General features: G+C 52.4%; 1 protein-coding gene across 9 annotated transcripts in view; it reads right to left on the minus strand.

The window, feature by feature from the left end:
• Nucleotides 1-370: 370 nt before the first annotated feature.
• RUSC2 (RUN and SH3 domain containing 2) overlaps nucleotides 371-27,975 on the minus strand; it is a 62,280-nt gene continuing 34,675 nt past the window's right edge. For 7 of the 9 annotated variants that reach the window (XM_054186179.1, XM_054186183.1, XM_054186178.1 and 4 more), the window contains 11 exons: nucleotides 16,457-18,541; nucleotides 13,255-14,043; nucleotides 12,545-12,745; nucleotides 11,158-11,301; nucleotides 9,977-10,053; nucleotides 7,812-7,986; nucleotides 6,738-6,843; nucleotides 5,654-5,700; nucleotides 3,130-4,108; nucleotides 2,294-2,467; nucleotides 371-1,995 (listed from right to left, as the gene is read on the minus strand). In XM_054186179.1, the coding sequence (XP_054042154.1) occupies nucleotides 1,815-1,995; nucleotides 2,294-2,467; nucleotides 3,130-4,108; nucleotides 5,654-5,700; nucleotides 6,738-6,843; nucleotides 7,812-7,986; nucleotides 9,977-10,053; nucleotides 11,158-11,301; nucleotides 12,545-12,745; nucleotides 13,255-14,043; nucleotides 16,457-18,434 (4,851 nt within the window). In that variant the 5' untranslated portion in view covers nucleotides 18,435-18,541 and the 3' untranslated portion in view covers nucleotides 371-1,814. The remainder of the gene's footprint in view (nucleotides 1,996-2,293; nucleotides 2,468-3,129; nucleotides 4,109-5,653; nucleotides 5,701-6,737; nucleotides 6,844-7,811; nucleotides 7,987-9,976; nucleotides 10,054-11,157; nucleotides 11,302-12,544; nucleotides 12,746-13,254; nucleotides 14,044-16,456; nucleotides 18,542-27,975) is intronic. The other 2 variants (XM_054186186.1, XM_054186187.1) reach the window with 2 other exon arrangements.

Raw genomic sequence — 27,975 nt, forward strand, 5'->3', positions numbered from 1 at the left:
TTCCAGTTTGGGTGCACCTATGGACACCTTATTCACAACACCCTGAGCAATGTTGGGAAGCAGATGCCAGACAGAAATCGTGTGAACTCCTGCCTGAAGCCTGCTTGGTCCCCATCCAGCATGCACGAGGAATTAAGAAAAGGAGCCTCAGCTGTCTTCCCAAGGTATACCATCATCTGATGATGTGGTGTAGTCCCCCACAGTCTGAACTGACAGGTCTGATGGCTGCGGGCAACCTGCCGCCTTCTGAAGGTCTGGAGTTGGCTGTGGTGGAGGCAGGACGAAGCCTGCAGTGCAGTGTCCCTGTACAGGTAACCCTCAGACCCTTCTCAGGGACGGGCTGAAATCACAAGGCTGTGTAGCAGGGACCTCAATCAGCACCTTTTTTATTAATATGCATCATAAATAAAGAAATAAATAAAGGCGAGACACCTCGTTCTAATGGGGAAATACAAATAAAACATGGTGCAACGTCCGCTAAGCGATGTACAAGCAGGAGGTAACCTTGCAAGACCAGGGCCCCTCGCCATGGGGAAGCCAGCCCAGGCATAATGCTGTGAGCAGTATCAACCTGGCCAAGGCACCAAATACTGGCACGGCCTTTCATTAACACTGTTCCCCACCTGACAGGCAGGCGATGATCCCCATCCCAGCGGGCACCATGAACATGGCAAGGAAGGGGTTGACTGGTGTTGCCTCTACCAAGGACACCAGGACCCCCAGCATCCCCTTGTGCTCATGCACAACACTCGTCCCCCCCGCCCCGCGGCACTGCTCAGCAAGACCAGAAACCCTATGCCAAGGGGAGCACCACCCCTCCCTCCCTGGCTCCCCGTCTCCCTCTGGGAGCACTCCCCGATCTACCTGTCGGGAGCACTGCCCCCAACTCCAAAGAGCATCCCTCACCCAGTCAGGGACCCTGCCCTCACCCCCTCCCCTCCACCCCCGCCTCCGCTGAGCATCCCAGGGCTTCCCAGGCACTGGCTCCCTGCTCAGCGTGGAGGGCACAGGGCCACCCCCCCAAAAGCACAGGGTGGCACTACCCATCCCAGACCTACGTTAACACTGAACATCCACGTGCCTTCCTCACGACCCCATGCACCCCTTTGCTCTGCACGCACACACATATCCCGTTCCCCCTCCCCTGGCCGTGGCCAGGCACAGCCCCAGCCCTGCTGTGTGGCAGTGCCAGGCCACTTGGCCCGGTACAACCCACCAGGCACCACTACAAGATGTTGGGACAGGGCTGCTCCAGCGTGGGGGAGCCTACCTTGCAGCCCCCCCAACAAACCGCAAGGCAACCCATCAGCCCAGCCTTGCAGAGACCTTGCCAATGCACGGTGCTCCCACCCCTACAGCTGATGACTCCAGGCATGCTGGAGGCTGCAGGCTGCACCGCCACCCCCGGGGAAGGGACGGACAGCATCTTGCACCCTCCAGCACAAAACTGAGCCGATCAGCGGGGCAGCACTGCCCTGGCACGGACTGCTTGGGTTCCTGCTATGTACGAGTCCATGGGCTGTGGGTGCTGGAGACGGCGTTGGGTGGAGGGGGCTCGGGTGATCCCCAGTGTGGCTGCATGCACGGCGACGCCTGGCAATAGGAGGTGCAGCTCGCAGAAGACCCCGGGGGCCGAGTCGGCCTTTGGCAGCTGCACAAGGAGGAGCAAGAAGGAACCACCTACGGTTACTGTATTCTGTAATGGCAAGAAAGGTAAGAAACTAGCAAGAAGCTGTGTCTGTTCCTCTGGCAGGGTGTGCTTCCCCAGAGGAGCCTCAGCAGCCCACGGTACTGTGCTTGGCCTTCCAGCCAGGTCAATAGTCCTCGTCCTCCGGGTGGGTGACGTACATGATGGGCACCAGTCCCTTCTCGGAGCCGAGGCTGCACTGCAGCCAGTCACCATCCACCTTGGAGATGACTTGCAGAATATCCCCTTTGTTGAAGCTCAGCTGTCCTGCCTCGGTGGCAATGTGATGGCAAAGAGCTTTCACCTCACTGCAGGCAGAGGAAGGGGAGGAAGGGTTAGCTCACCACAGGATGCTCCCCCTGCTGAAGCCCAGGGACCACCATGGGCACAGAAGAGCGAGAAAAACACGCTCTACCTCCCCACCCAGCCAGGCTCCCAGCTGCCCCTCACCTGCAGACTGCAGAGTTGGGGTGGATGGATGCACAAGCTGCATCACTGTGCCAAACCGTCCCCCTGGTCCACAAGTACAAAGAGGGGCAGGGAAACTGCAACAGGCAGAGCCGTGCCAACCCCAACCCACCAGGTCCCAGCACCTGCAGAACTCACCAGGGAGGGTGAGGAGACAGCCCCCGGGCCGGCCGCGCCATGGCGGGCACTTCAGGTGACTCTGGCTGGGCTGGCTCTGGCTCAGGAGCTGCTTCTCGCCACATGCTTGCCCCAACCGTCTGGGCCACCAGCTGGAACACAGACTTGTCCAAGCTCAGCCAGCCGGAGGGCAACCTGCAAGAAGGAGACAGAAGCAGGTAGTGGCAGGGAAGCGTACCTGGGGGCAAGGAACTGCTACTCTCATGGCAAGGTTATGCCTTAGAGGTCTGGCTCCATGCACAAAGTGCACTGTGGTCCCCAGGCTATCTCCTGGCAGGGAGCGCTCAGCATTCTCCAGACACACCATGGCCTGGACTGGAAAGGACTTTTCCAGTGGCCACAGAAGCAAGAAGGGTGCAGATGGAGAAGCAAGGCAGAGAGGTATCAGCTACGTGAGGCAACTTTATGCCTCCTCCTCACCCATTGTGTTCAACAGGGATGGCTCTCCATGTTCTGCTCACTTACTACACGCTTTTGGAAGGGATGAGGTGATGATGGGGGTGGTGCAGCAGGAGCCCTTCCCCTGGAGAGAAGGCTTAGGAGCCAAGGCAGGAGAAGAAAGCCAGTGAGGTGGATTAACAAGGGTAGGAGACGAAGAGGGGAATGGTGGTGTGGTAGGAATTAAGGCAGGCAGGCAGGGCTGGGCAGGGGTGGCAGACCTCTCTGTTCACACACTGCCTCTGGGGTACCACCATGGTGTAGCCCAGCAGTCAGCTATCGGCCTGACTTCCACCTGCACTGCTGCAATCCCAGGTTAACCAGCCCTCTCCAACCCAAAACCATCCCTGTCTCCCTACCTGTTAGGCTGCCTGGGCTCTTTTTGCACCTTCCTGGACCCAAACAAGTGCCCCCACTTGATGGCCTGGCTGCCCTCTGATGCACTGGCGTTGCTCTCCTCTTGCGGGGCTGCTGCTGCTGCTGCTCCTACTCTTTGCGGAGCCCCAGTCTCCTTCTCCTTGCTGTGCTTCAGCTCTGTAACCACCGAGTCTGGGGGGCTACCCATCCAGAAGGGCCAACTCCGTTCCTTCACCTCTTCGCTGACCAGAACCTGCTGGGGCTTTTCCAAGGGCTCTTCCACAGCTTCAGGACTTGGCTTGCTGACAGCCTTGGGTCTCTCCTCCAAGGTGCCCTCAGCAATGGGGCAAGCTTCTGCACCCTCCACCACTCCTTCGCGGGGCGGTGGTGCCTTGCGGGTCTCTGCTGACCTGGGAACAGTGTTCAGAGCCTTCTTCTTCTCATAGCGGATAAACTTTGAGCCTTCAGACGAGCCCTCGATGTAAATCTGAGAGCTCTGCATGAGCTGGTACCACCAGCCTGCCTGCTTGTCCTTCTTCCCTTCCCACGCGCTCTCTCGCACCTTCCTCCGCTCTTCCTCCCTGTCCACATCTCCGCAGGAGGCCCCCACCCCCTTCACCCTCTCGCTCGCCGCTTGCTGGGAGCTGTGGCCTGGTGAGATGCCACCATCTCTGGTGCCCGCTTTGTCTGCTTCGGGGGCAGTGCTGCAGCCGTCAGGATCGTCGTTGCTGCCCCGTGTCCGCATCAGCTGCAGGGTGGAGTGGGCGGAAAGTAGCAGGTCCTGCTTGACACGCAGCAGCTCCTTCTGCTGCTGCTGCTCTTTGCCCATCTGCATCAGGTGGTGCTCGAAAAGGAGGTCCAGGTTGAAGGGCAGCAGGGAGAGAGGCTGGAGCAGGAGCAGGAGCTCCTCGAAAAGAGGCTGGCATACGCTGTGAGACAGGCACAAGAAGCCCACCGGCTGGTAGTGTGCCAGGATGATATCTGTAGGGCGAGAGACACCAATTAGAGGAGAGGCCCTTGCCTCCTTTGCCAAGCCATCGAGAAGCTGCTGAAGCTATGGGGAAAGGAGTTGGACACTAGTTTTTGGTGACAGCTGTGGCTGCAGGGTAAGGCTCAGCAGTGGGTCAGGGAGCACCAGATGCTCTGGGCAATCTGGCCCAGGTCCTTCTTCCAGTCACGCCTGCAGCCAGGACCTGCCTGGCCCTGTCAGACTATCCAGCAGGATGACCTCTGCCACAAAATACCACGGGACTAGGGTGCAAATAAAGAGCATCAAAAGGTTGTCACTTGTCAAGATTCACTTCCCCACCTCCTGGAGAAGAACAAGGAGCTGCAGATCTGGTCAGTCCAGGTCCCTGCAGAGAGAGGTGTTGGGGACAGCAGAGAGGTGTCTGTCTTTCCAAGGACCTGGCTGGGCTGAATTGTGGATCCTAACAGAGAATGGACCAGCATTTCCACCCTCAGCATCCATCCTTCACTTCACTTGGCCACATCCCACTAGCTTTGTTGTCAGGTCTCACTCCCAGGGAGAGGGCTGGGAAGAGGATTTGTGACCAGTTGGCCCCAGTGAGATAACAAACTTACACCACAGACAGGACTTGCACTTTATCTCCAACCCCTTTGCCTAGCCTTCATCACCCTGACAGCCCTAGCTATTGCTTACACTTCCAGCTCTTAATGATGGCTTGAAACAGAATGGTCGTCTTCTGCTCCAGAAAACCAGGGTGCTTTCTCTTGCCTCACTACAAAGACAAGTCTACTCTCCTGTCTGCTCCAGAGAGAAGTGCTGACTGCACACACGGACCTGGGAAACCTCCGCTGTCAGCTCCCAAACCTGCCAGAAGATACTGGGCTGGACTTCTTGCAGCGCATGGGGCCCTGGGCTGGGCATAGGCTGAGCCAGCAGCACGCTCAGGGGATCCAGCAGGTCGAGAGAGTCTGTCTCACTGTGCACTTAGCACTTAGTCATGCTGCTTCTAGGCATCAGGCAGCTTGGCTGTGCTGCCGGGTAATCTGCACACTCTAGAAACATTTCTGGTTGAAAAAGCACATACAGCGAGTAAAATCTGCTTTTTGTTTGTCAGGAGGTTTTCCTTTCCATTTTTTTTCCCCATGCCTGAAGGGCTTCAGCTACGTGTGCACATCTCCAGCCGTACAAAGCTCTCAGGCACTGGGCAGGGAGGGGAAAAATTTGGGGAGGGTTAGATCTGGTCTCCTTCGAGCAGACTGAGGCATCTGCATTAGAAGCGATAGCCTTGGGCACTAGCTGCGTCTGGGAAGGACCTGGCTGGCCAGGCACAGGTACAGGGAGCTGCATGGAGCTTTGAATTCCACCTTGCTCCCTTGCGCTGAGCAGCCCTCCAGCAACACTAGGACTGCGTACAGTCGAGTCCTTCAGCTCAGAGCAGAAGGGAACAGCCCAGGCTGAAAGACCAACAAGAGACATGCGTGCTCCAGAGCTTAGATTGTGCTCTACGCTGTGCAGAATTTGGTCCCTGCTGCAGCCCACAGCCCTCAGATGCTTACCTTCATGGTTGTAGAGGTGGTTGAACCAGAATTCCAAGGACCGGATACTGTAGGAATGGAAAACAAGCAAGGAAAGAAAGAATAAGTGAAAATCGATTAATCCCCTTCATCCTAGGTGCTCTACAAGAAGCATGGCTGGAAAAGGGCATTTACAGCATAGCCCTGTGAACGCCAAGACCCAGTGAACTGACAGTGGCTCACTCCCACCAGCATGCACTGACCACAGCCACCCAGCCTGTCATGGAGGCATCCAGTTTGCTCTACATGAGGCATTGTGCAACCATAACCCCTAACAACCGTGTTTCCAGAAGCTTCCTCATGATTTGGCAGAGCTTAGTTTTGCTGAGAAGGGCTCACGTGGGAGAGGGAAATCATCTACAAACATGAGACTGTTGCTGCAGGCTTGGCCCAAAGTATGCTGGCATCCTGTGACAGCAGAGGAGAGCTGGGCCACCCTCAGTGGGGAGAGCAGGGCAGAGCTTGCTCCTGCATCTTAGGGGTCCCCCAACATTTGGAGATCTTGGGGACTCTGATGCCACTGCCACAGCTCTTGATGACCACTTGGGAGGAGCAGGGAAATACCATCCTGGCAGCACTCATCCCTTCACCACTGCCACCTTCTGTTTAACACCGAGTGTAGTGTCTGTACTCCTTGCCCAACATGGATGGGTCAGGCTTCACCAGGGCAATTTCTCCTCCAGAGCCTCATGCACTGGCTCGACTGCAGCTCCAGGAAGCAGTGATTTAAGCAGGAATTTTCAGGAGTAATTTATGCATGGTGTGTCTATCCTTATATGAACCATGCCAGACAGACTCTTCCCAACTAATGTTTTGGGGCTAAAACAAGCTGAGAATGTTCTTCAGTGGGCTACAGCCAGTGCTTTTCAGTCCTGGCCTGGTAGGGGCAGGTTTTGATCCTTCTGGAGTTCCCTGAGGCTCACAGCTTCTTCCTTCTCTCACCTACAGCAGCTTCCCATGTTTCTTAAGTCTTTTCATTGGCAACTGTGCCTGCCTGCAGTCAAGGACCAGCACCTGCTGCCAGCCCTGGACAGTGACATGCATCCAGCCCAAGGAGCCTGCTTACTTGAGGAGGCCAAAGAGGAACGCGTTGAACCTCATGGTGTGGTTGGTGAGCTCCGTGTACTGGCTGATCTTGCTATAGAGGCTGTGCAGCAACTTGGTAGAGGGGCCTATGGAGAGAAGGAAAATGCTGAGAGTCAGCAAAGCCTAAATAGCACCACGGGAAGGAGCACCAAGGCAAAACCAGATGTTGGCTGGATGGTCATGCCTGTATGTGTGCTGCCCCTCCACCAGTCATCAGGTTGAGCTCACTCCATCCTAACAGGTAGAATCCACAAGGGAGATGATAGGTTGTGGTCTGTCCCAGACTGCCACTCCAAAACTTTGGGAGAGTTTCAATACCACAAGGACCTGCCTCACACACTTCAAGGATAATCAGAGCCCTTGGCTCAAAATCAGCAGGTAAACAGAATATCGTGGTGGGTGGTTATAATCTGGGGTATCTGCAAACACAGACATAACCCCAGAGCTGGAGATTTGCCACAAACAAGCTATAAGGCTTCCCTTCTAGCTGGATGTAAGCTCTTCCCGACACAGAAATCAGTGTGGCCCTGCCATCTGTAATCTCAGAAAGGAGTTCTCCTGGATCTACCATCTACTATTGTCACAATCCAGGCTGCAAAACTGGTACTAGCAGAGGGTGCAGGTGTTGTGGGCACGCTTGAGCCATGCGAGATGTGTGTGCAAATTTTCTTATAGACCAGGCTAGGGCACAACTCTGCCTTATACAGTAGCTGTGCAGGGCTAAAGATGAAGGTCTAGAAACACCCTAGAAACTTAGAGGGGGGGAAAGGATACTCTTAATTTTTTTTGTTTGTTTGTTTGTTTAATTTTTTTCATTGTTAGGGCCTGTTATAGGAGAATTTGGAATCTTCAGGGGAAACGATGATAAATATTTGGGCAGAATAGAGCAGTGTCTCTCTTGTCTTGCAAGTGAAGGTCAACCTGCACCCTGTTCCATGCAGGGACCTGGGTACTACTCTGCATCCCCATCCTTGTAGCCAACCTTCCCCAGCACCTCCCAGCCACAACCTGGGAATACTGCAGAATGATGGGCATCGCTGCACGCCCTCCATACCTAGCTGAGTGGATGCCTCCACCACGCTCCAAGGGATGTTCCTCCTCTGGCCGATGATCATGTCCAGGACGTAAGCCTTAAGCCCGTCACTCAGGATGTCCCGGACAGCAGGGCATAGGTATTTCAGGATGAGATGCCCCACATTGGGACTCACAGAGCTGTTCCCAAGTTTGGCCTAAGCGATAACAAAACAGGCAACACGGAGCAGTTGGTAACTGCTCTACAAGGCACAGACGCATGCAAACAGTCCAGCCCCACCTGCCTACCACAGACAGCCAGCAGGCAATATCCAGGCTACAACTGATGCTCAGAAGCTCTTTGAACAGACAGGCTCTTCCCCTTCCCCCTGATGCCTTATACACCAGTTCTGGGTTGCTCCCCGCAAGGTCTGCCCCAGGCTGGGGTGAGAAAACAGCTTGGGAAGAGAATATCCCAGCCTGGAACAAGGATATCCCAGTTAGAAGGGACTCCTGGTTCTGCCTACAGACTGTCCTGCTGGAGGAAGAAATGAGTAAAGGGATTTTTCTGCTGCTGTAGATTTTCTTGTTGCTATTTTTGAAGCAGGAAGCAGCAAACCACATAGGAACTACCGGCACCGAGGGGTTAAGGGACACTTAACTCAGTGACATGGTGACTTATAATTCCCAGGGATTACTATAAATAAACAGGGTGAGGGCAAAATGGATGGACAGAGCTCAGGTTGAGGTGCGGAAGTGTGTAAGGGCCCAGCATCAGCTGAGCAGGGACATATTGTGCTGCACACAGTCCTCGAGCTGCCGGGGGGTCAATCCGAGGGGGTCAGCCCCAGGCCTTGCACGTCACGTTGATGCTCCCGGGCAGTTGTGTTCAGGGCGCAGATTTTACCAGCTGAGCTGGAATTACACTGGCCAGTTGGCACGGGTCCACAAAGGCCCTGAACTGAGACTGAACTTCTGGGTCAGGAATAATCCCACCAGATCCATCGAGCGTGGGAGCATCAGGGATGGGTGCTGCCTTTTGACAGCCCCTGGCACACTGATGCACAATGAAACCCCAGGTCAAAAATGCAGTGTTGCCTGGTAAGGAATGTAATGGGGGAATGTTGCAATTATTCCCCAAACAAACACTGCAAGAATAGGGAATTCATAGTGAAGCCTTAAAAAACTGTGTGAATCCAAAAAGCTCTGATTATGCTGTACAGCAATCTCTGCATCACTAACAATCGTAATTAGGGCCAAATTACCCTGGGCTCTGAGATAAGATTGAATGGGTTTGGAATCTGATCCAGTCAGGTTTCTCCTTGGGGATGGCACTCCAGAGCAGTTGCCATGTCCAAATAGTGTCACATTGCTCCCCCAGAGTCTCCCTGACTGAAGCAGAGCATTCAGCATTGAGAGGAGGCACCACAAACGTGTTCAATGTCACAGGACTGCAAACACTGGCTGGTACAAACAGAAGTGAGCTTGTTCTGCTTCTCTGTTATTCCAGAAATGGGAGACGAGGGAAGCACAGGCTGAAGACAGCCAGTCCCATTGTCAGCCTAGATGCTCTCTGAAGCTAGTGGTTAAGGGTCACAGGGGATGCCCACCTGCCCCAGATGAGCAATGACTGATGCACTTTTTTATCATTATGGAGCCGTGTGATGCATGAAGGGACTGGGGACACTGCACTGTGTCCTGGCACCAGTGCCAGAACAGAATCGTGGGACATGTGGAGGAGGGAGACACAGCTCTCCACTGCATGAGAAAAAAGAGCTGGTGTACTGCATCAGACCAGAATTCCATCTGGCCTGGTATTCTCTCTTATAAAGAGCCATGAGTAAGTACATAAGAAAGAGTCAAACCAGAGCAAACATATATAATGTTTGCCCTGAATGCTCTTGCAGTCTACAACTACTTTCAACTCAGAGACTACCTAAGCTGGACATTATCGCTATGTGTTTTGTAGACCTCAGTGAATTTCCCTTCCTTGTGTTTTTCTGATCTTCCTTGTACTCTTTCAGCATCCCCAGCACCATGCTGCAAGAACTCTCACAGATTTACTATCATCACCTTTGCTTGGTTTGTTCCTTCTACTACTGCCTTCATTGGATACCCTGTAGATACCCTTTTTGACTGCAAGAGAATGGAGATGCAGTCTTTCTCCATCCTCTCCATGTCACTCATGATGTTGAAAGCAAGACCTACCTTCACCCCTGGATCCCTGCTGGTTCCAAAGTGAGCCACAATCAGGTCAACAGCAGTGTTGATTGCCTTCACCAGACCTTGAGGGAAAGAATGAGTCAGAGAGCTGCCTGGGGTCTTCTGGCACAGACCCTGAGCAAACACTTCACGAAGAAATCAGGCAGGGGCATTTCAAGCCCATGTCAGCGCACATGCCCTCTCTGTCAAAAACATGCATAGCCCCTCCTAACTCCTCACCAAATCTATCCCTGCTGGTTCCAGCACCCACCTGTCAGCCCGACAGTAGGACAACCTTCAGAAGTGGCTGAAACATCAGACACCCTGTCAATATTCCCAAGGGACATGGACCATCACCTCCAGGCACCATCCCTTCAGGAAGCAGAGACGGGGTCCGAGGCAATGAGGCTTTTGCTGCTTTAATCCTACAGGGCTGCAGGGCAGAAGCCGTGCATTTGGCAAGCTACGTAATGACTTTCAGGAACAAGCCAGTGGTGGGTAACCTGGCATCTGCATCAGTATGATGCAAGAACAGAAGTGGAACAAAGGGGAAAGCTGCCATCTGGTAAGCACCAACACATAGCTGGCAAAGGCACGGGAACCTTTCTGCACATCCCTTGCCTCTGCAATGACACTGAGTCAGCTGTCAACAACACAGTCCCCAACCCTGCCTCTTGCATGGGTCTCATCACAGCCAGACATAACTTGTCCTGCTTTGGAATCCTTTCTCCCACCCTTTTATGTAAACAATTTACCATGTAGGACCCAACAGACCTTTTACCTGAATTACAAAATCTCAGGCTAGCACATCTGCAACATCACACAGATCCACAGGTCTACCCTCGTATAGTGAGACAGAGGTGGCAGCACACCCTGCCTTAGGGTCACACTCCTGTGCCTGCCTGCTCTCTCTGCCCTTTCTTGTGGACTTAAAATCCTTTCTAATCATACTTCCTGGGACAAGCAGCTCAAACATATTCCGTGGCATGTGTCATGGTGCAGAGAACAAGAACCTGCTGTGGAAACAGCCATCAGTCCAGGGGGACATGTAGTTATGGTGCTACAGTAGAGAAGGGCAGAGAAAGAAACCATTATGTCTACAGAGATGAGATGAGACAGAGAGAAGCAGTGTTTGCCTTACGCTGTGCTATGTCACACTCTCATCCATGAGAGACACACGGACTCACCCTTCTTCTGCAGCAAGTCGATGGAGATGGACTCTGTGTTGCCATCTGGGGAGAGGCAGAACTCAGCGGGGGGTTTCTCTGCTAGCGAGAAGTAGTCAGGGAAGAAGTCAGTGTAGGTTAGCTGGAGTTGCCTCATAGACTGTCCTGTAGTGACAAGACAGGGGGGAGAAGGATCAGTGCCAAGCCCTTATACCAAAGCCTCTCCCACATTGTTTGCTTTTCCCAGAAGCAACCTGCACCAGCAGGAGTGTTCACCCCAGGACTGGGACAGCTGGGTTACAGGCTTGTTACTCTCCCAGCAATGGTCTGCAATGTGAGCCTGTAGAGTTCAACCCCACAGCCCACCCAACATCTAGCTCCAGCTTGACTGGGAGCTGTGGGCACTGAAAGATGCTGTGGGAGGTTCACCCTCATGGGCTGGTACTAAGGGAAACCTCATTGCACCAGACTCTCAGGGCTGCTGTGTGGATAGCCCCCACAAGTGGGGTCAAAAGTAGAGCACACAGAGAGAATCCCTACTTGTCACACTCAGGCATTCACAGGCAACAAACTACACATCTTCTCCTGTCCCCCAGGACGGCCTCTGTTTTCAGTGGGTGACTTCCGCAGGAGCTCTTTCATGTGCTCGACTTCCATCTGATTGAACATCTTCCCATGAAGGAGGGGGATGAAGAAACTGTTTGGGTTGGCAGAGTGAGGTATACAGCTTTGAGGAATTCCCTCCATGACTTGGGGCTGGCCTGAAGAACACTTCCCCTCCCACAGACAGACCCCACTGTTCTTCCCGGAGGACTCTCAAAGGTTCAGCCAACAGCAGCCTGTCCCTCTCAGTCCTTCCTGCATGGGTTTTTGGAAGACAGAGAAGATCTTAAGAGAAACGCATAGAGAAGACAGGGCCCCATGAAGCCCTATGGTGTTGCCAGCTGCCCCATGAAAGCTACAGCCCAGCACCTAGCATGCTGACAGAGCTGGGGCAGACGGGCAGACACCGTGGGGCACAGACAGGAGATATCCAAGGGCCGCAACTCCTGAACAAGACATGAACTACAAGCTGGCCATAGCTCAGGAGCACTTGCTGAGGTCTGAGCCAGCTCTTGGGTCATTCAATATAGCCCAGAGCTGTACCTGACTGCCCTTAGCTTGTGGAGTAGAAGGGAAGTTCCACACAGAGGGTACCCATCAGTGAGGCAATTTTCACCTTCCTCTTGTGCTCCTTGGCCGCACTGTGAGCAGATGCATCGTCCCTCCTGCTCAGAGTAGACAAAGCAGTGATGAGGCCAGGCTGAACCTGAGTCCCAAGGGATACTGAACCTGAGCCCCAAGGGATACTGAACCTAAGCCCCAAGGTCACTTCCCAAAGTCCCCCCAGCAGAAAGGTGGTGCGCACCGTTCAGCTTGCAGTGGAAATGGCTGGTGTTGAGACTGCCAGGGAGCTCAAAGATGGGGTTCCCCCGGTTCAGCCGGGGCTCTTGCTGTCTCCTGTCTAGGCTGCTTGCTAAGCCGGGCAGCCCTGAAACACGGTCCAGACCCAGGGGGTTCCTCCGCCTGTACTCCCGCCACTTCAGTGCTTGCGGGGAGAGGTGGTTCGCTAGGACGCCGCAGGCAGTGAGCACCAGACGGGAGGATGTGAGCAGATGGGAGGATGAGGAGGGCAAACGGGGAGAGAGATGAGAAAGAGGGAGGACAGAGAAAGAGAGAGAGCACATTAGTTAAAAGTCCAGCAGTGTTCCAGGACGTTAGCACACGCACATGGAAGGAGGTGGACGCCACAGCTGGCAGAGCAGGGCAGGAGCCTTGGTGGCCTCGTGGCTGCGGGTACAGAGGGAGCAGGTTTGGGGTGCAAGGACCTGGCGCGGGGTGCTGTAAGATCAGCAGCCCACGCTGCCCTTTCCGTGGACACAGTGTAGTGGAAGGACATACTCTTAGTGCAGGACTCTTTTGCAGGCAAAGTGACGGTATGGGCTGTTGCGCACTGCAGCACCCAGATGCAATTTTGCCCCGGGCTGTGGCTACAAGAGAGGGTGGTACTACAGGGAGCAGCCATAGCCATAGCCGGAGATGTTCCACACTAGCCTGTCCTGGCAGTTGGGGACCTACCATTGAGGGGCCGTATTCCCATGTTGCTGAGTGGACCAGAGCTGCTGGTCTCGCTGCCACTTCTCCAGTGAGGATCTGCGTGGCCTCCCACTCTGCTCACAGGCATGCCACCCACCGAGAGGGGCGGGAGGGACACGCTGTGGAGTCGGTACTCGGAGAGCGGTGGGCTTGCTTCCAGCGGTGCCTCCTTCTTGGGAACCGGCTTGGGATTCTCCTTCTGCCTCAGGGCATCGGCTTTGGTGGTTTGGGAGGGCTGCACGCCACTGACCGCAGGGGAAGACCTCGTGGGAAGCAGGCTGGCGGAGATGGGGCAGGATCTGCTCCTGGGGGGCTGGCTCTCTCCAGCTCTCTCTGTGGTGGGCGAGGAAGAAGAGTCCACGCTTTGAAAGAAAGGCACGTTGCATCGCACGGGAGAGTAACTCCCCAGGGGGGATGGCCGGGTTGTCTCGGGGGCAGGCTTCTTAATGCCGACATCGTTGCGAGAGGCAGCTCCGTCCGCTGAGCGTTGGGTCAGGAGCGTGCTGTGAGCTTGACTCCCCGCCACCGCCACCTGCTCTGCCGAGGTGCCCGAGGCTGAGGACTGGGAATTGGAGGAGATCTGCTGGCTGGCAGGCCGGTTGCTGGACAAGCTGTAGAGTTGGGAAAGGCTGGAGGCAAAATGGCTGTGCAGGGCACGGGCCTTGGCTGGCTTGCTGAAGTGGTGCTGGAAAACAAAGGGCTGGATGGGCAGAGTCGTGGGACGCTGGTCCTTGCTGTAGCGTACCACAGGCTTGCTGTCTGTGCCACCACCTTCGGGGAGAGAAAGGGGGACAGCGTGTGAGAATGGGCAGAGGCACAGTCATTGCCAGCCCAGCAGATCACAGGCAAAAAGGAATTTGCTCTCAGCTGCAAGAGGAAGAGGATGAGCTAGAGGTCAATGACATACGCAGACTGGTTCAAGTCTGAACTGACTACACACATCATGAGCTGGTGGGGTAAGGACACATAGCCCCAAATGCAAAGTTTACAGCTGTTGACCGCCGTCTGGAAGAAGAGTAAAGCACTGTCCCAGGAGCTTGTCTCTCCTAGCAGGGTCACCAGCTTCATATCCCTTCCCTATTCCCTGTTCCCAGGACAGCACAAAGTCATGGCTCCATGCGCCTGCCCACAAAGACGTGGCCCAACGCACTGCAGTACAGCAAGATTTCTTATCCCGAAGGACTGTCCCCTCCCACATGCGCTGAGAACTCACCCAGCCAAGCACATGCATTACATGCAAGAGCACTGCAGCTCTGCATCCCACATCACACCCAGTGCTGTCGGAAAGGCTGCTTGCTTCCCCTTCTCCCTCCCTCTTCTTTCTCCTGTAACTGTTCCCCCTCTGAACACACAGCTCCCTTCATCCCCCTGCCTGTACCAGATCTAGGCAGGATGTTCCCAAGCAAATCAGGCCCACAGCAGAAACAGAAGAGCTTCCAACCCTGGAAGGCGCAGGTCTGCTCCAGCAAATGATGGACAGGGATGTCCTAAGGGAGTGTGCTGGGCCGATCTCCTATGCTGATGGCCTCCAGCTCCTGGTGGGGCCACAATATCCTGAGGGACACAGCTGAAGTGTGGCACACTGTGCACTGAGTGCACAACACACACAGCACTGGCTGCGCGCATGGGGCTGACTGGGATCCCTGATCACCAGCCACACCGCATCCCAGCACAGTGCGGCACCTTATCTCTTGCTTCCTCCCCATTTCTCCAGTCCACGGAAAATCCTGGGACAAAGGACCCATCCCAAGCACAGCCCTGGTGTTATCTGCTGTCTGTGGGGTGTGCCAGGCCTTTCTTCCTACAACTAGCTTTTAGCAGGGCTTGCTTTCCCTCTAGTCCCTTCTCAGAGGCTCTAGGCTTGCATGCTGCTCTCAGCTGGAGCAAGGCAGCTCTGCCTCTCTCTCTTTCTGCAGAACACTAAACACTAATGCCTGCCTTGCTGTCATAGTCCAGAGGAAGAGACTGCAGCAGGGGCTGCAGAAACTGCTGGGATAAATTGCCCTGAGACGTGCTGTGTGTCCCCTCCTTCCTCAGCAGCTCTTGCTCCTTCCAAGCACTCCCTCTGCAAACCAAAAGGGCTGCTCCCATGCTGCCTCCTCCCAGCAGAGACCTGCCTTCCCTGCCATCCCACACCGAGACTCGATAAACAAACAGGACAAGACCTAAAAACCTCCTTCTCCAAAGGCCAAAATCTCTCCCACACCTGCCATGGCAGTGAATGACATGTTCTTCCTATCTCCTGCCAGAAGTCTTCAGGGCATTAAATGGAGACAGTCTGGTCCTTGGCGTGTTAGGGGCTCCTACTGCAGCGGTCTGGTCAGAGGCATTCTAGACAGGCTCTTACCTGTGATGCAGGTACAAGGACTGTCTAGGGCAGAGATAGAGGTCTCCTGCCATGCTGGAGAAATGGCCATACCTCTGATGGGACTGCAGTCACACCTCACCAGCTTCCTCACCAGGACAAGTGATGGCAACACCAAGGTGAAAAGCAACTCATGTATTACAGGCTTTCCTGCAGAGGGAACTGTGACAGTTACCCTCCATAGGAACTTTTGCTGCAAACCAATGCACAGCGGAGGATATGACCAGGACATTCCAGCAGAGACACACAGCTCCTCTAATCTCTGCAGGACTCATGCTGTAAGTCCTGGCGGAGACTGTGTGAGCTCCCCAACCCTGCACTGAGAGGAGACTGCTGGCTATGCCTCTTCCCTCTCCACCTCTGCCCAACATAGCTCCAAAGAATAAAGGCTAAAAACTCCTCAATGGTTCCCTTCCCTTCATCTGCTGGGAACATGACTCCATTGAGCATCTTCACATCTCTGTCTTAGGAGCTAAAGGCAGGCGATTCTCACGGACCAGGTGAGCACAACACCCTGGAAGGGAGACAACCTTCCAAGCTGCACAGACCCTAAGTGCTAATGCTGTGTCCTCCATTACACGATATGAGAGGCTTGCGGAAAGCCTCAAGAGGCTTTAGAAGTACAATGAGAAGACACATGCACTGATCTGGGTCTGAAATAAGCACAGCAGGGCTTTTTCCCATAGAGGGGTAGACCAGGAAACAAACTGCACAGGCACTGGTCTCCCATGACCATGCAGGTTCCTCTGCTGCTCCCGTCATGTCCCAAAGAGCAGCCTTTCCTTTTACTTCTCCATTCTGCCTAGTTTGGGTCCTTACCATCTGCTCGAGCTCTAACATCTCTTTGTCCGTGGCCACTGGCAGAGCCACCTGAGAAGCTGGCATCTGCCTCCATCAGCAGGGAGAGAGAGGCTTGCTCACCTGCCCCATGCCCACTGGGGACCTTCTCACTGGAGACTGAGTCTTTGGTGGAACACAAAGCCTGGCTATCCCCAAAAGTATGATTCAAACAGAAGCCCTCGCAGCTCTGGTTCAGGCCATGGACAAAGGGCATGGGTGGAAGACTCTGGCTGCGGCGAGCTCTTTCTTCAAGGAAGGTTGGGCAATCCCGCTGTGTCTCAGGGATTGGGGAGAACTCCAAGGAGGAATCACCACTGGACCGGAGTGGTGGAGAGGTGCCATTCTTTTTCCGGCCTTTAGCTAGTTCAGCAAAAGATGTCACTCGCTTTGGGGGGGAACTCTGGATGGGTATTGCTGGACTTTCACTCAGCTTGACCGGACAGCTCACCATGCGCTCCAAGGAGCCCAACCTGCTGCTGGGACTCCTGTCCAGGTTCTGATCATAGCTCCTGGAGCGCTGCCGGCTTGCGTTGAGGTTAGGTGGTGACGCATTCACATAGACCTGACCCTCAATCATGTTCTGGGTGGCTTCTCCCTTTGCCTCCTCTTCACTGCACTCCACATTATCTTCTTCTTCTCTCAGGTCAGGTCTTCTGAACAGATAGTATTCAGTGGGCTGTGCTGGGCTACCTTTGGTATGGTCTTCCGAGCAGCTAGTTATGGAAGATCCTGCTGGGCTGGGGGATGACTGGGAAGACAAGTCACATGTGACTAACTTATAATAATTCTGAGTAGCCACAACGAGCCGTGCTTGGCTCTGGAAGCAGGCAGTGAGGTCTGAGCTCTCTGAAACGCAAGGCTCACAGTGGAGGTGGTAGGAGTTGCAGTTAGCATCAAGGACAGGTGAGGAGGAGTGTTGACACCCACACACCTTCCCTGAACTCTCTGGGTGATGCGACTCGCAAGACATCTTGGATTCTGTGGGTGATGAATGCAAATCCAGGTAAAAAGCTCCTGTGTCTGAGTGGCTGCAGAAGGAAGAGTCACAGGACAGGTTGGCTGAATTCAGGTTAGATCGAGAATGGCCATTCATTTTGTTGTACAGAGCACTGAAGTTCACCAGCACCCCATCAGAGCTGTTGCAGGAAGAGTCACTGATGTAGCCCATCTGTTGGTCATTCACTTCAGACTGACTTGATGAACTGTAGCAGCGACAGTGCTGGAGCTCTGAGCTGGAACAGCTGCATGTCCGGCTGTGCAGGGCATCCTGATTCCTCAGCGATTCACCCGTGTTCTGGTTCCACTCCTGGTCACCACCATCGAAGGAGAAGCTGGAGGAGCTGCCACGATGGCAGCTGCATTCATCCAGCTCCATGCGTTCTGAGGCCTGGCTCAGGTGGCACCTGTTCGCGTTATTCCTCTTCTGAATGTCGTCACTGCTGATTTTGTCCTCTTGCCCGTCTACCACACCGGACCGGCTGGACATGTTCCAGGATTTCACAATGTGGTTGGAATCGTGGAGGTGGAAAGGGGGTAAGGCCAGCTCGTGCAGCTGAAAGGGAGGCTTGCCAGACACAAGTGAGTTGTGAAGGTGGAAAGATTTTTGACCCAAGTCATCCCCAAAGATGCTGACGTCTTCACCCTCACTCAGCAGGAAAGGGTTGTGTCGCTTGCTGACACTAGGGACAATCAAATCCCTCGCTTTGCCTTCTTTATTGTCTGAGGCCTCTGCTGAGGTTTCAGAGGTCTGGAGAAAGCTGCTGTACACCAAGGAGTCAGTCTGTGAAAGGTCTCTGTCTGGAAGGGCAGAGGTCCGTGTAATGCTGAGCTCTGGCTGGCAGAAGGGGTTGGTCCTTTTGCTTACGGAGCAGCACTGTCTATCAGGGACCTGGCAATGCACCAGGGGAATGTGATGGACAATCAGCGTCTCACCAGTCAGTTTGGGTGGACTATCCATGGTGAGGAATGCTCTTCAGGACATCAGTTAAGCTAGTGCTACCCATGGACAGGTAGGGCTGCACATGAGAGGCAGGAAGGACACTTCTCATGAGGGAATTCAGATACCTAGAGAGAGACAAAAACACAAAGGAAGTCACCTCTCAGGAAAGGCAGTGACTATTCAAAGCATTCTTGATTGACTGACGACTTCACAGGCTGACAAGGACCAAACAGACTGGTCCTTGTGAGCACAAGTACCTGAGCACAAGGTCCTGAGTTGTCCTTCTTCAGGGAAAGCATGGCAATGTACGACAAACATGATCCCCTCCCTGCAGACTCCTGGAACAACACTTGTGCTTCCAGCTGACCCCTCTCAAACTTATCTGAAGTGAGCGGCTGATTTCACTCAAGCAGCCTAAGGGTTGCATAGGCTTTGGGACAAATGAAGACCTCACTGTGGATGGCACCGTATCCCCACAGGAAAACACAGAGACAGCACAGGGTCTGAAATGAAGTGCTGCACTGTGGTGAGAGCAGTCCATCTTCTGACACTGGATTAAATATCTTTGCCACGCTTTAGGTACCTTGAACTTTCCTTTAAAAACCAAACACTGAACTGGACTGCCAGGCCTGGCATCATTAGAAACGTACAAGTCCAGGCAGAGACTGGAAAGCAGGAACAGATGGGAACAGGAAAGCAGCAACAACCGTTCCTCTCCAAAGTCCAGGAGCCCTCATGAGGTCCTGAGGTCTTTCAATGGCGTCAGGGGAGCATGCCAAAGTATGCAACTACTTATGCACACACGGGCCTCTCATATGAAAAGGGGCGGATGCCTTCAGTGGGGCCATGGGGAGCCACTGGTGATGGCTAAATAGGTCCCATCCACCACATTGCCTTCTGCTGGCTTTTTGCTGATGGTTAAGCCTCATCGGGTTCCTCTTGTGGTCCAGGGTGCCCGATTCACACTTTTCTGACACTCTGCCTATCTGTGGCTCTTACCTGCTTATCTTATTACCTGGTGTACTTCCCAACAGTATGACTGTCACAGCCCACAGTCCCAGGAGCCGTACATGCAGGGCACTAAGAGCCTCCCCTCCCTCAGCGTTCAGCAAGTAGCAGTTCTCATAAAGCCAGAGGAAGATGTTACCCAGCATTTGATATGGGGGAGGAGAGAATATATTCATTCCTCCTTCCCCATCTAACACCGAGGTCCAGCCTGCAAGTGCCTCCAGGGCATTCTGGAGTGGGTTTCCCTCTTGCCTTCCCTTCTACAGCTCAGATAAGCCAATGCAGAGACATGCATGGGAAGGCACCTAAGGCAAAAAGGAAAGGGAGAAACCACAAAAGGGAAGAGTGATCCAGGATGATCCTGAGGGATTAAAAAATGACCCAGTGCTCTCATAGATCCACCACTTGTTCTGAAAACCCTGGCCTAAACACCCTTGGTCAGCAATCCAAATCCCATACCTCATCCAGGCACCCCTAGTGCTCAGAGCAGCCTGACACCACATACTGCGATACTGCTCGGGACTCCAGGACCCTGGGTCTGTGGCCACCACTGACCTTCAGACTCCAGAAAGCATCATTCACAGTATCTGTCTTTGCCTACCTTACCCCATCATTTTTGACTATGGGATGATAATGGATTTGGAGCAGAGCTGCAAAAGCACATGTGAGCCCAGGAGGGAAATTGAGAAATGTGGGATAAGTGAAGTTAGAACAACAGTATAAGCAATGAGACAGCTCCACAGAAAGATCAGGAACTTCAGTTCTTTCAGCGTCATGGCGTAAGAATAGCTATTAAAGGATGCTAAAAAAAAATAATGATCAAAAGCAGTACTTTCCTCCCACGCATAGTAGTGCTTCTTACAGACACAGGATGATGCTGGCAGGAAAAAAAATACAAAGATGGAGACGGACCTAGTGTTTACAGTAAACACACAATGATGTAAAAGTTTATGCTAACACCAGTGTTACCAAACAGACAAGCCTTCTGGTAGACTCTACCAGAGATCATCATGAGACCTACATGAGGGACACGCTCACCCCCATGTCTGCTACCCCTGGGATGTTTCAGCCAGGATTAGACTCTGAAGTAGAGAGGTCACCTGGACCATCTGGACCACATCCAGCTGGACTATTGTGCGACCCTAAACTCTCACCCACCTCTAATCTCCCTAATGCCTGTACCATCCTTCACTGCCCCTCCAGTGACTCCTCTGCCCTACAAGCCTCTGGCTCCTTCCCCACAGCCGCTGCTGCAGGGGCTGAAACGAACAAGTCTGTCCTCAGCCTGGTTTGGGGGTAGGATGGGGGAGCAGATCTTTTACATCAGGGATTCCCAAGATCACATTATTGAAGAATCGCCATGGGTAACGGCAGCTCCTCACTCCATGCCTAGCACACACACGCTGAAAGTGGTGTCCAACGGCTGGGGCCATGTTCGTGCCCCATGTCGCACCTTGTGCACCATTGATGGTAGATGGAGCAGCAGGAGCTCCTTTTGATCCTGTCTTCCCCCACCAACATTATGCAAAAAAAGCTGGTGCCCCAGTGCCTACCTGCTCATACAGGCCTCCCTTGCCCTTGTTGCCATCTTTGTAGCTGATTGGAATTCTTAGATTATGTCTCTCCATAAGGCTTTGCTGTATTTTGAGTGTTGTCACAACGCAACCACTTGAAAAGCATCATTTTGAGGATACAGACCCTGATGACAGCACCACTTCAGTGCTGAAGCACCGGGTCTCCGCTGCCTCTGGGAAATGGCTGCTTGGAGCCGGCTGCCAGCACCAGCACCGACCTGCCAACCAGCCCCACAACCAGCAAGGCACGCTTCACCTTGGTGCAGCCGCTGCTGTGGGAGGACAAGGCTTGCACAGGCACACGCTGACATGTGACAGCAAAACGTCAAGAGAGCTGACACACAGCCATTTCCCAGCTGTCTCCCTGGAGCTCCGGCTGCAACATGCAACTCTGCCCAGATATTGGGTGTCAGTGGCAGCACGGGCTCCCCGGGTGGGCTGCGATTCCCTGGCTGCCACAGATGCTGCAGCAGACGGGTGCCCACTGTGCCTGCACCGGCAGCCTGCTCCCAGCACAAGGCTCTGAGGTCCAATATCACTGGTGGCATGCAGCCAGCTCCTGCCAGGAACCATTCTGACAGCTTCCCCAGGGATACGCATGACTTTTTCTGTGCCCTAGATACTCCTCCTCTCTGCCTTGGGACACCTCTCCTTTCTTAGTGATGCAGAGAGGTTGGCAACAGCACTACCAGCGCAGGGATTATTCCATTATTCCAGCATCCTCCCTGGCTGTACCACCCCCTGACTCTCCCCCCCCGATTCTGGAAGACTGTAGAAGGATCCTCCCTCTTCCTATTCAGAGTCTGGTAGGCTGGGATTGACACTAGGGCATAAAATCCAGCAAGCAGAGTAGCTTCAGATTCTGCTGGCTTTGATCAGCTCTTTGTAAAACCCTCACATTGCTTTGCATGGGGAAGCTTCCAGATGTGGATAAGCAGTCTCTACCTGAACACTTTTTGCCCAATCAGTTCATTCTTGTTATTTATCATTTGCAATAGCACAAGCTCACTGTGTGCTGAGTCCTGCTCAGTCCTACACATACAACAGCAAACATGATCCCTGCCCAGAAAAGTGTATTGTGGAGTGCAAGGCAGGGAGCACCATGACTCTAGACGCATCAGTAGAGCAGCCATTTTATTTGCAAATGTCAAAATTCTTTGCCTTCTCCATACTGATATCATCTGCACTACGTGGGAGGTATAGGTTATTTATTCTGTCAGCCCTTTGAGGTGCTAAGGGTTGCCTGGAGAAGGCGAAGGCCAGACATTTCACTACCTGCGAATGCTTCATTACAGAAAAGGTAATAGAGGAAATGGCCTCCAGTTGCACCAGGGGAGGTTTAGATTGGATATTAGGAAAAATTTCTTCACTGAAAGGGTTATGAAACATTGGAACAGGCTGCCCAGGGAAGTGGTGGAAACACCATCTCTGGAGGTATTTAAAAGACAGGTAGATGTAGTGCTGAGGGACACCGTTTAGTGGTGGACTTGGACTTGGCAGTGTTAGGTTGATGGTAGGACTCAATGATCTTAAAGGTCATTTCCAACCTAGATGATTCTGTGATTCATGCCCTGCCAGTCCTTGCTGAGCCCTACATAGAGGTCCCCAAACCCTTCCCCTCTTGTACCCTCAAAGACTGAGGATGTTGTGTCAATTTAAGGGTGGCTGGTGCAGGTCCACGGCTTCTGGAGTACAACCTCCTTGCCTCTGCAACGCTGCTGAGAAGGTGCAGAAGCCATCAGAGCTGCCTCCAAACTGGCTTGGCAAGGCTCTGCTTCCATTAGAAGGGGCTGGTGCAAACACCAGCCTCGCCTCCAAGTGCTGATGCGTTAGGTGTGGTGGTCACATACCACCAGGCATACCCCGCTATCTGTTACCCCTCCGTCCACGCTTTTGGAGTTCCATCGCTGATTGATTAATACCCGGCTCCACGCAGGGAGCCTCAGCGTTCAACACACAGCGACCCAGGCTTCCTCATAAAATGTAGTGCAGTACCGGGGGAGGCAAGCAGAGATTTGATATACAAATTTGATTTAAATGCAAAAGGGATGCACATATAGCACAGAGGATGAAGGTGCAGGAGCAAAATCATCAGAACTGTCAGCCGGAGGCAATGCTGGCTTTTTGGAGGCTGGCTTTTCTGAACATATTACTGTTTCTACAAATCTCTGTCACTTCATCTATGAAACTGCGGGCCCAATGGAAACCTTTAACTGTGAGGGTTCTTGCTGCCTCTTTCTGAATGGCAATGGTTTCACTGTCATCATCATCATCTTCCTCAGACTGACCAAGATCCATGATGTCACTCAAGGGTGAAAGATGGAAAAACGGGGTTAAAAGCTGGGCATTCAGTTTCATAGATGAACCAGCAAAAATCCTTTTGTATTGGAGCTGTTTGTTCCATGTGAATCCCTGTCTCCCATAGAGCATTTGCATTAACATGCCTGAAGAAACCACATAAGTCTACAAAAGAAGCATGAGCAGAAACGCTGCAAAAAGAAACAGTTTGTGTGAGCTTGCAGACAGGGGCACAATACAGACATCTCCTCTTTGCTCCATGGGGAGAGATATATTCAATTTACTCCCTGTAAGTCTGCCTCCAGGGAAAAGGTCTGGGAGTTGAATGCAAACTGAAAGCCACTCTTCAGACAGCGTGGGGGATCTCAGGGCTCACAGTTTCCAGCACCCCAGTAACGCAGTTCGTCCCTGCCCCAGCTTCACCACTCCAAAAGCTGCCAGAAAGCACTGAATTGTTTGGTTTTTTTTTTTTTTTAAAAAAAAAAACTTAACAGGAAAATTCCAGGAAGCTGGAGGGCATTCAGGGAACAGTGAGTGAAGAGGATAGGGCGAGGGGCACAGCATGAGTGGCCTGAGGATGGGTCTGAACCACTGGGGTGAGTAAGAAGAGGGTGGAGGTGATGAAGCCTGTGAGTTGTTATAGGGTGGGACTTCGCAGTGGTATTTGTTTGGTCATCCATTTATTTCTCGCCAGCTAATACATCTCTGCCAAATTCATGCCTTCATTAAATGCCTTAGTAAATCATCCAGCACATTGAATGAAATAAAAGGTGTAAAAGGAAATACTAGTTGTCTGACTCATTCTAAACCTCTAGCTCTCCTTCCCTGCCGCGGGGAACAGGGAGCAGAGTAAGGGTGGTCTGCCCAGTCCCAGGGTGAATATTCCAGCACTCAGTGTTTGAAGGGGGCTGCAGCAAGATAGAAAGACTAAATGCTCCCTAAATTTCTGCCTCATCTCAGGCCAGTTCCTCTTGTGATGCTGAGCAATCCGTGATTCCTGAAAAGACCACTACCCTTTTCTTTCCACAATGAGGTGCTGCCTGGGCCACGGCTTTTTCCAGAGGTTTCCAGGACAGCCTGACTAAGCCCACGATTAATGCGTCATTACATCCCAGAACTATACAAGACTATGATGTGTTCAAAATGGAAGCTGCAGCACGTGATGATCGATCACAGCCCTTGTGCTCAAGGCCACAAGGAGCAGCGCAGGTCAGGGATGAGGGTCTCACTTGCCAGCAGAGATGAGAGGGTGGGTGAGACAAAAATAAGCAATAGGTAGGTATGTGCATTCCTGCCAATGACACAACTAGCATGGGGCAGGTACTGCCTCCCAGTCAGAAGAAAAAAGAACCCCCAGCTGCTTTGTGCATTTTGAGATACACAAGACATCAGAAATAGCTCAAGCAGCTAACACAGGAGCCGGACAGTGACCGAACCAGTTTCTCCCATTTCTGTACTCTCTTGCTCCGTGACTCATCATCTGGCATGTGGCAGGTGCCTCTTATAGGCCATGACTCACGAGCTTCCACGGAGGTGATCTGGGCTGGAACCTGTTCCTCCTTCTCCCAACCAGCCGTCCACTGCCCCAGCCCCCACCACATATGCTCCTAATTACTATATGCAAATCCGCAGAGGAGAAAAAGACTCTGATGTTTCTAGCTGTTAATATCACACCGAAACTGCTGCTGAATTAAACTGCAGACACAATAAATCCTTTCTTATCACAGACACTCTAGTAGCAGCAGCAGCAGGAGGAGGGACTACATTTCTAGAGCACCTTTCTGCCTGAGCACTCTGGAAGCATACTGGAGATCTTACAAGAGCAGAAATTACACGATTCCTTTCTGGAACATGCATCTGCCTGGGCGCTGGAGCCTGGCTGCTTCAGTGTTCCCAGAGCACTCAAGAACCCATGCAGAAAGAAAAAAAAAATCCTGTAAGCAAATGAAATTGCCAGGCAGAATCAGTAGCTGAAGATTCCATGCTTAACTCCTCCTTAACTGCACAGCTTTGGCCAGGGCTTAGCTGCAAAGCAGGGCTGTCATCTGGCTGCCTCATCAACCTGCTCCTTTTACAGACCTGCCCAACTGAGGACCCTAGGAACCAGAGGCTGCAGATGAGTAGTGACAAAAACACAGGTAGAGCCAAAGACAGCAGAAGTGCTGACTGAAGGTTTTCCCACCAACTTCTATGCCTGGGAGCTGCGAGCTCCAAAGTCTCCACCACAACAGCCACAGGAGGGCAGGGGACAAAGTGTTCTGCTGAGGGAGTTGGGCATCAAACTCAGCATCAAAGCCATCTCTCTGACCTGTGCCTGCAGGCGTACATTATCGCAAAACTGCTCCTGAAGGCTGTTATATGGCTACAAGCAATGGTGAACGAGCAGCCATTCTTGCTCTTGTATGCACTGCAGGGAGGAAGGCTCCTGAGATGATAGCAAGAGGTGCAGAGGGCACGGATGCTTCGTATGGATGGAGATATTCTTAACAGCGCTGGAGATTTCAGGAGTTGCTGGGGATCTAAAGCATCCCTAGAATTACTATGCTTTGGAAAGACTTCTCAATGAGTGGTCACGAATGACTTCCACTGGGGCTTCAGGGCGTTCCTCCCCAACATTTACTGGAATCTGGCTTCAGACAACTTGGTGTTACACAGATCATGGCAAAGGAGAGGCTCTGCTTATCCAAGGCTTATGGGAGGATAATTTCAGAAGCAAGTTGCGCATGCACAAAGAAAAAGCACAGAGAACAGCTCCATCTCAAGTAGTTCTAGATCGTCCATCACCCTGGTGAAAAGAGATGAGCTAAGCCCTGAAAGGGACAAAGGTCTGTCTCCACAGTGAATAAGATTTCACCCATACAAACTCCAGCCACTCCATGGCTGTATACCTTCACTATTCCTTCCTTTCCATCCAGATTAAAAGATTCCCTTGCAGGAATCACAGCTGCAAAACAATCTTGAACTCTCCCTGCAAGGCAAAAACATCAGTGATCACTGGAGAAAGCCCAACAAATGAGGAACTCAGTCTTAAGACGACTCAGTTAAAGAGGCTGTAAAATCATATTTACTGCCTATTTAGCCCAGAGCTCCATGTATGTAGGAATCACTCACTACCAAGTGAAAACCAAACATTTCTGGGATGGAAGATTACAGATGTACAGCCCCAGGTAGCAACATAACAAAAGCAGAACATGCAGCAAAGGAAGCTACGTGAGACTGAAGTAAAACCACAGTAGCGCCAAGTTCTTGAAATAACTGAAGTATCACCCCACAAGCCACCGTAAATAAACCAGCCAGAAATGTCAAAAAGCCCCAGCAGTATTATTTTCAGGCTTGAACACAGCGGTGGTGCAGTGGTTTGCTACCAGGAGTAGGTAGCCATGTCCCAGTAAATAGGAGATGCAATGCAGGCATGGCATTACCCACCAGTGATGGGCATCCGCTCTGCCAGACAGACAGAATGCCTGCATCTGCAGAGCTGTGTTATTTTTAAAAGATGGAATCCTACATGGAATTTAATACACACTGTGTGCAACCAGATCAGGAGCTCCAAAATCAAGCACAAACCGAAAACATCCCAGCAGCAGCCTGGTTTTATTAGATGTTCCTCTTCACAGTGCACATCTCAATGGTTTTTCAAGCAGCAGCTATGGCCAACTGCTGACTCCTCCTAAGACTGCAGGAAACTTTAACCCTTCCTAACTCTAGGTAGTTCTGGCAAGACCAGAAGCAATAACTGGATACGGAGGAAGAATTTTTCTGTCTCTCCAAAGCAGGAATGTGCAATAATCAATTCAATGGTCTGGAGGCTGGCAGCACCCTGATTTGGGGATGACAGCATACTACAGAGCAAAAAGGCTGAGTAACAGCCCAATCAAGGAAGCATCTGATGAGACTAATGCATGAAATTTATCCTGCCCTTTGAAGGACACCAGGACTACATATACTTTTGCTGCTGATTTCCAACTGCTTTAAGATCAAAGGATGGATTTTGCAGTTCCTTGAAGGTAGCTGGAGGAAAAGACTCTGTAGCATAGGTTTGAAAAGGGAATTTTCCTGATTACTGTTAAGACTGTGCATTTCTTGACCCTTTTTTGGCCAGGTCCCTGAACAAACAGATCCTCTGTAATTAAGGCCAAATGCTATCTGAATCTTACTTTTGCCAATTTCAGGGTGTGTGAAAAAAAAAAAAAGCAGAGTGATTCCCAAGATGATGGGACAAAAAGCTTCTGTACTGGGGACAAAACCTTGGACTACAGCAAGCCTGTGCAAGATTAGAAAACACTCTTTGCACTCCACGGCAGGTCTTGATACGACCTCCCTGACCAAAACATGTCTCTCAAGAATGCTTTTCTTAAGAAAGACCAACATCAAAGGCAACTATTGCCACTAGCTGAGAACCAGAGGGAGGAGAAAGATGTAATGGACAGATGAATATATTTAGTCTTCATGGATCAACCGCTACAGGGAAGTTTTGATTTCAGCACAGGAACACAGATGTCTGTGGACTGAATCGGGGGGGTGAAGCCCCGTCCTCCGCCTTTGCCAGCAGAGTTCAGATGCTCTGCATGAGGTGTAATAACCCCAAAGTGGGCAAATGAGTAACCAGCTGCTCCATTCTCCCCACCCATCACAGGCAGCCTCCTCCATATGGGAACAGTTTACATGTAGAAGCAGGT

The sequence above is a fragment of the Rissa tridactyla genome, chromosome Z (genome assembly GCF_028500815.1).
Source record: "Rissa tridactyla isolate bRisTri1 chromosome Z, bRisTri1.patW.cur.20221130, whole genome shotgun sequence".
Lineage (NCBI taxonomy): Eukaryota > Metazoa > Chordata > Aves > Charadriiformes > Laridae > Rissa > Rissa tridactyla.